General features: G+C 38.7%; 1 protein-coding gene across 1 annotated transcript in view; it reads right to left on the bottom strand.

The window, feature by feature from the left end:
* Positions 1–3,421: 3,421 nt before the first annotated feature.
* Positions 3,422–8,147, bottom strand: part of lrrc28 (leucine rich repeat containing 28) — a 5,376-nt gene continuing 650 nt past the window's right edge. Inside the window, exons 2-10 of the mRNA XM_079241149.1 lie at positions 7,131–7,369; positions 7,005–7,045; positions 6,881–6,918; positions 6,651–6,788; positions 5,597–5,803; positions 5,399–5,501; positions 4,772–4,956; positions 4,534–4,693; positions 3,422–4,429 (exon numbers count right to left, since the gene is read on the bottom strand). Coding sequence (XP_079097275.1) covers positions 4,360–4,429; positions 4,534–4,693; positions 4,772–4,956; positions 5,399–5,501; positions 5,597–5,803; positions 6,651–6,788; positions 6,881–6,918; positions 7,005–7,045; positions 7,131–7,298 — 1,110 coding nt within the window. The 5' untranslated portion in view covers positions 7,299–7,369 and the 3' untranslated portion in view covers positions 3,422–4,359. The remainder of the gene's footprint in view (positions 4,430–4,533; positions 4,694–4,771; positions 4,957–5,398; positions 5,502–5,596; positions 5,804–6,650; positions 6,789–6,880; positions 6,919–7,004; positions 7,046–7,130; positions 7,370–8,147) is intronic.

The following is an 8,147-nucleotide window of genomic DNA, read 5'->3' as shown; positions in this document are numbered from 1 at the left end:
CTGTTATAAATGCATCAGTAGGTCTGAAAACATGGTCGGACTTCTACTTTATTTTTACTTCTACTTCTACTTAATACACTTCTTGTTCTGCTCTAGGTGAAAGACTAGTGTACTTAACTGATATTTTATTGACATAATAAATAATATTGCTATCAGTTATAAAAGTGTTTGGAACAACTTTTTGTTCTCTTCATGTGGGTATGTTTACTTTTAATGTGATGGTCAAGTTGCTCCACTTCCTGTTTCACTGTGGTAAATTTGAAGTTGCTCACAAAATGGCTGCGCCTTCTCACGTCAGAGGCAGCGGATAAAAGGTAGGGCAGCTCAGACCTGTTCAATGCCATGTTGTTCCTCTGAGCAGCCCCTCTAAACTATTTATTTTCACATTTAATTAGCTGGTTGAGCTGCAAGATGTGGCAAACCAAATCAATGAAAGTACTTAAGAAATTATATTGTGTACTGAAATGTGACATAATGTGAGGCAAGTATAATAAACCAACGAAATAAGGAAAAAATAGAGTTTAACTCACCACAAAAGGCACCGTTTTAAAAGTAAACAGACAAAAACAAACTGGTATACACCATTAGAATTCAGTGTGACAAAGTGCCACAAAGAGAAAGAAGAGCCAAAAGCACTGTTTAGTTCCCTTTCATGCTTTCTATACATTTGACCTTCCTTCCATTTGCCTGAACTGAAACTCACCTGCTGGCACACATACACACACTGCCATCATCACTTTACAGTTTTCTCTTCCCGTCTGCAGACGCCTGACCTTCTGATGACTGATACCATTTGAAAGGATGAGCTATTAGAGACCATGCTGCTCTCTGTGTATGCTTTTTCACTTCCATCTCAGTGCATTTTTAAATAATAAACAATTTGCACCAGACAAGTGAGACGTCTATTACAAGAGCACTGATAAAAAATGCACATTTTCAAATGAACTCACTTCACACTGCATGTCATTCAACTCGCAGCTCATGGCACAGTGAATAGTGCATGTTAGTATAAAGGATGCTAATATATGAAGGCTGTTATGCACACATACATGATGTGTGCATGATGTGTGCATGAGCCTGCATGGTTCCCTGTCATTAAGTCTGACATTCTCCTCAGTGTGCACAGCTGTTTGCCCCTGAAGTCCTTGACTTTACATAATCAGATGTCTGAATACTGAATGCTATAAAAGTGACAGAAACCAATGAAAGACAAATGTCTCCAACACAAATAAATCAGGTTTTAACACACTGTAGTAAATCTTGGTGCCCTTGCAAGACACTTTTTCAGAGGCTGTTTATTCTACTTGACTTGTGCCACCCTGAAATGTCAGCATTTTAAAAGCTGTAAACATTTCAAGATATTGTCCTTTACCGTAAAGATTTTAGCAAGAGTGTTTTAGACATAAATTCCAGCTTATAGGATTCTTAACCTTCAAGGATTTTTCCCTGAATTTAAACACACTGTCGGAAATGTTCAGTAAGAGCCTAAATAATGAGTTCAGCCTAAATAATAGAAGTTACAAGGTCCTTTTTTTCCCAGTTGACTCTGAAAAGATCATGTTAAAGAGTTTGTGTATGAATGGAAAAAGGAAACGAAAGGGTAAATTAGTCGCACTGATGTACACATTATTTATACTGCTCTGCTCCATCTACGTCAATCACACTTTTCAGTTTAGTGCATTTATGTTGATTGCTCATCACTCTCACCTCCTGCTTTTTTTTTCCTTTCTCCTTACCTCTCAACTGTCTCCATCATCTTCACCATGGAAACATTTTCTTTCCACATCAGAACAGCCAGTGAGTTATTAGATCCATCCTTTGCATGATAGGTTGGCCTTGTCTGTGTGTACTTAACAGCTCAGTAAACAAATTATTTAAAGGAGAAGCTTCTAATTAAATTTTTCCAGGAAGAGAGCAACATTTTGTTTGTTTTGCTGTTGGAGTGCACGTTTTAGATACGTCCAGATACGTTTGCGTACGTATTCATCATCATCACACTTTGTTTTTGCCCGCTTCTGTACATGCGCATGCAGTGTAGATATGCAACTTTTTACACGTCCAGTCAGCTGAAATGTGATCATCCCAAAGGGAGAGCAGAGCTGAAGCACCAGCCAGAGAGGATCACAGTCTCATATTTGTCTGAACATGCCATCGATCCAGGTAATGGAAGCACTTTGCTTTCAGCTCCACATCTCTCCTTTTATTATGCCAACAGCTCCACAGCAACAGATGTACCGCACTTGTGTTGGATGACTAGTCATGCAGGAGGACAGCAGGAGAAGATGACCAAATTAGGAGACAGAAAAAGGCAGGTTTGGTTACACAACTATTGTTGTGCATGCACTGCAGAAAGTGCCTGTTATAAGAGGGAAATTAATAAGTTCAATAACTTGGGTGAGGATCAGAAGATTTTTCCGACACAAACATCTTATGTGAAGCTAAAAAACTTGACTGGCCTGACTTTCTCACATCTGCAACAACAAACCACTGACTGCTTGAATTACAAGTGTTAGCAATGTCTGCTACAAAGCAGTGGTCATAATACAAGCAACCACAACAACCATTCATTCATAGGGGTCAAACTCTGGCCCACAGTGTAAGTATATTTGACCCACGAGGCAATACCAAACAACTGCTAGAACTGGGCCGCCAGTATTACACAGCACATGTACTGCCAATATTAAAAAATCCCAGAACGCTCTGGTGGTGGTTTGGTGTGCCCATCAGAAATGACTTTCTCCTCTGACCATACTCATGTCAACTTCAAGTTACAGCGGCAGAGACGGCAAATAAAGCCCGACCCTTCAATGAGGGAGTGTTTATGAAAACATGCATGATGGAAGTTTGTAAATGCATGTGTGCAAAGAAAAAAAAAAAACAAGCATTTTCAAACAATAGCTTGAGTAGAAATATAGTAGCTGAACACGTGATTTTACCACCAGTGTATGAGGTTCAGGGTCACGCCTTTTTCCAATCTATATCTATGTTGGCCTTTGACTTTGTCTCGTTTAAAATTTTGACCCACTGTATATTTGAGTATATATATATATATATATATATATATATATATATATATATATATATATATATATATATATATATATTATATATACATATATGTATATATATGTAAATTTGGCCCACTGTATGAGTTTGATACCTGTGAATGAACTCATGTGAAAGGCACAGAGAGGACACGGAGAAGTGCTGGAGGTGAACAGTAAACAAACACCTGAGAGCACTTTCATTGATATCTCTTTCATTGTGCCACTTTTACACAACTGCATGCTGTTTAAATATTTATTTTCACGTTGAAAAATCCCAAAATATGGTGATAAAAACAAAATCACTCCAAAAATCCAATCATATTTAATGCAACACAAACCAAACAATCAAAACAAACAGTGAATAACAACTGTACAATATACAAACATCAGTTCAGCATGAGAATCACAGTTTTTCTTCAGGCATTGATGAAAAACTGACTTAAAAACTGAGGGTTCATCAAACTTCAAAACTGTAGCTTTTCTGGTTTGTGTAACTTTTACACAGAAAAAGTTATTTTTTATGCTTTTAATAACAGATATTAAAGAAAAAACGGTTTTAACATTTTAATTGATCATAAAGTTGCTTCGAAACATCAAATCTCTTAAATTTAACTGAAAACATAAACGCTGACAAAATTTTGCCACCTTGAACAAATCCATAAAAAGTCGTAGTTTGGACACACTTTCTCATTTGAAATGAATTGGGACAGTGTGGATAAGATGCTACTTCATCAAGGATGTGCAGTCCCGTGAGACTTCTGTTGGGGAATTACTGTAACAACGCTCTATGCCTATCGCTGACACAAAACCTACACTAAACACACACATGTTCATTTTAAATAATAATCCTTCAAATATTCTTCAATGCTCAGTTAAACAAACCACACTAGATATAAGTTTAAACCTCATGGATGACCACAATCAATGTGATGTGTCTGCTATAAGAAAAAGAAAGATTACTCCAAAATAAAAATAAAAAAAAACAACAGAGTTTGCTTTTAAAAGTGCTTACATTTGAGTGGGGGGGCTTGTAGTTTAAGTCTAATACTGTTAGTAAAAAGACAGAGTGGTGCACCTCTGAGACAAAAGGATAACCTGTTCCCACATTAGGGTTAAAATGTTACCAAAGGAGCAATCTGTCAATCATCTGACCCACCGGACATCTGCACAGCTCACCACAAGTGTGGTCCTTTATTTTGTAATGAGGCACCAAACTTCTGCACACGACTGACTGGTCACTGTCTGGTGATGGATAACAGGACGGTACAGTTTCTGTCACCCTCTTGGTTGGAGGTGGTCAAAGGGAATTATGTCAACCCTGGAGGTCAAAGGTTCGGAGGCAGTGGCTCGAGCAGCAGTAGGCCACAAAACTCACAGTCGTCCTGAGGAGAAAGGATTTATAATGTCAGAAGAAAGTATGTTCAGCAAGAAGCATTTGACATGAGTGTGAAGGAGGATCTAAACAAGAACAGCTGGAAGACCTGACCTGCGATGAACTCCTGCCAATGCAGTGTCCCGGAGGGGGAAAAGTTTGGGGTAGATGATGGTAAACATGGCTTGGCTGCAACGGTGACAGTGACCTAGAGGGAACTGCAGCAGGTCCAGCAAGCTCTTTGGGAGGCTGATGGGAGGCACCAAGTTGATCTCTGAAAATATAACGTAGCTGACTCTCAGCCAGTTCACCTTCCAAGTGTTTTAGTAACAGAACAAGTGTTTATCCTCACCTACTGAGCGGTGGTGGTAGATGCGGTGCAAAGTCCTCATAGCTAGCTCTTCCAGGGGAACTACATTATCTGTCTCTGAACCAATCACCTTCACTTCAGCTGGCAGCCCAACCAAGGCCTCGCTCAACACCTCACCCAGCACTTCACCCAAATCACCCTCCAGGGCTCGAGTTGATACACCACACCTGTGGAGACCAAACAAGCACAGCAAACATATGTATCCCACTGTGGCTGCATGTTTATAGCAAAGAAGAAATAAAGTGTGTTCAATGAGAGGCTTCTTCAGGTCCGATGTTAAGACTGAAAGAAACAGATCATTCCTGCCATCAGCCTCCGGAACAAGACCTCTTCAAATTAATTATTATCTACTACAATATTGAATTTCCCTTTGGGGATTAATAAAGTATTTTTCATTCATTCATTAATAAACAGTATGTTGGGTGTTAAATGTAGGCATGCGGGGAAGAAAATAAACATGCAAAGGCAGCTTTCTCAGTGGATCTGATAGATGTTCATAACCAGTTAGTGTTGGTGTAGTTAAACAATCAGTGTCTCTATAACACCCTATAGAGAAGTTTGTCTGTTCATCTTCTTAAACCAATATCTTAGCTGTGTTAAGTGTGTTACCCGCTGCATCCAATGACTTTATTATACAAGTAGGAGGGGAGGCCTTTCAGGTCTACATTGTTGTCCACGAACACAAACTGCAGCTCCCGTGATCTGCCAAGATCTGAGACACACACACACACACACAGACATTTTTTTTTTTTTAAAGGTGGGTCATTTACTGAATCTAAAACACTACAGCAGATAGTGAGTAGTGACCGAGTGGTAGGAAAGTCAGCCGGTTAGCAGCCATGGAGAGCTGGTTGAGGCGGTGCAGCCAGCAGAGCTGTCTGGGAACGTGGCTGAGTAGGTTGTGATCCACTGTAAGATTCTGGAGGGAGTGGCACCGGTGCAGCCGATCTGGCAGAGACATCAGCTGGTTCATGGCCACATCAAGAGTTTCCAAGTCCTGCAGATCGCCGATCTCTGCAGGTGTTGGATATGCACGGAAAAGTGTTGGAAACAGGTCACTCAGGATCGGATCTTGAATGTTTGTTTTACTTAATCATTAAATTATAAAAAAAAATCTTACAACTCTGAAAGCAAATACAAACTAACTGTTGTGTTTCCCATAGTTACTTTTATTTCTTATGATCAAAGTGGATTTTATGGATACAGAAAAACATCGACAGATTAAATACCATAACAAAAATAAAAAGTATCAGACGTCCGGTGTGGCTTCAATTAAAAATAATACAAAAGTCGAATGTCTTAATGTTATCAGGAGAGACTAAATCACCTGAGGCTAAAAGCTGCTAACTGTAGTGTTATAATTATTATTATTATTGTACTTATTTAATGTTCAAGGATCATATAACACCAAGAACAAGAATTTCATGTGGCTTATGGGTATTTTTTCTGTAATGTTGACAGGAATTCAGCAAAAGCAACTATGTGTTGTTACAGCAGAGCTCTTTCGCCCTCTGCTGGCAAATAAAGGTACTCAAACTTGACTTTGTACACATCTTTTGTATCAAAAACAGCAACTAGAAAGTAAAACATTGCTTCCTAACAATGAAAAATCATAAAACTACAAGCTACAAATGACTGTAAAGGATTGGATTCTGCTTTTCTGATGTGATGAAGTGCATGTGAGCTGTATGGCACAAAAAACACGCATCCAAACATTGTGTTTAAATGGTTTTAAATAGCTAGAGCACTTTTCTAAGCTTTGCATTTTAGGGTTTTATGTGAGATATAATGATACTAAATAAAACTTTTTTTTTTAAAAACAAAACTGTATGCTTCTGAGTGTGATACTGTGTCCTTTTACCTGGAGGAAGGCTTTTAAGCTGGTTATTGGACAGTCTCAGGTGTCGCAGAGACCTCAAGCGGCCAATCTCTGGACAGAGGAGCTGGAGGGCATTATTGCTGAGGTCCAGCGACTGCAGTCTGGCCAGATTTCCAATAGCTGGGAGACAAATCAGCAGCGCTCTTTAAATTCAAATAAACAAACTAAAGAAAGCTCAACACGAATGAGCAGTGATGCAGTATATCTCTTACCTTCAGGAATAAGGACTAAGTTGTTTGAGTGCAAGTACCTTAAACAGAGGGGAAAAAATCATTTGGATGGGCAAAAAAAACCAAATTCATCCACGCAGATCACTCATCTTTGCAGGATACTTACAGCTCAATGAGATTTGGGAGCTTCTGGGCGAGATTATCAGGCTGATAAAGAAAGCCAGAAAACAGACATATTTAAGTATCTTGACTGCACTGAGTTTAGCATTCATGGTTATGAAATCCAACATACCAGTGTAGTGAGTGAGTTTCTTTTCATGTACAGTCTCTCTAAAAACTGCAGTCCTTCATCTTTCAGCAGTTCTACCGGGAAAATATTCAGGTTTTTGTAGTTCAGAAAAAGGTTTTTGTGGCGCTCCTGCTTGGCCATAAATATGGTCTCGTGAAGTTCTGTTGCCATTTCTGAGGAGAGATCTCCTTCTAGGTGGAAGAGACTTGGCAAAGCCTGCTTATTTTATGGCATTACCGTTTCTAGAAAGACAGAAATGATCAAGACATCACACAACAGCACTGGGTAGTGAATATCTTTTATAACAAAACAGCCAATTAAAATCATCAGAATACTGCAGTGTCTTTCGTCTATATAATGTCGCCATCTGCCAGTGACATACAATAGTGTGGTAAATGGCTTAATATTACGTATTTATGAAATAAATACATTACTTTGTTAGACATATCACCTTCTTTATTAGTGTACAAAAGAATTTGCAATGGGATCATGTTAAATTGTGCTCTACTGTTATATGTATTTTATTTGTATTATTTTTGCATTTAATGCTTGTTTGGTTTTTGGTTTTTTAATGCTCCGTTGTATGTATTTCCTTTATCTGGTTTGATTAATTACTTAATTTATTCTTGTATTTAGATTATGGTGAGGTTCTTGATGAGCCCTTAAAGGGTTTCCAACCTTCGCAGCACTGTAATTTAGATTATTATTTTTACACGTATCATTTTAATCTTTCCTCTACTTTTCTCTATGACTGTTGTACTGTTACTTTTAAAGTGCAAACTGAAATAAACAAATAAACACGCCCAGTTGAGGCCCAAGTACGGCAAACACATGCAGTTTGGACATGAAACGAACTGTACAGATAGTTACACCACAGTGTAGTGTGTCTTTCTACTGGTACCACTGGCTGAGAGATGTTAGATATGTTGTTTCACAGTGTATCATTAACAATTTTCACAATGTTGTGGTGGGGAAGGGGATCTTTGGAACACGCTGGGCCCAGGGGCCTGTGGACTTTTA

The sequence above is a fragment of the Telmatherina bonti genome, assembly GCF_933228915.1.
Source record: "Telmatherina bonti genome assembly, chromosome: 1".
Classification (NCBI taxonomy): Eukaryota; Metazoa; Chordata; class Actinopteri; order Atheriniformes; family Telmatherinidae; genus Telmatherina; species Telmatherina bonti.
The sequence above is the reverse complement of the archived record's forward strand: the minus strand, read 5'-3'. Positions and strand labels throughout refer to the sequence as shown.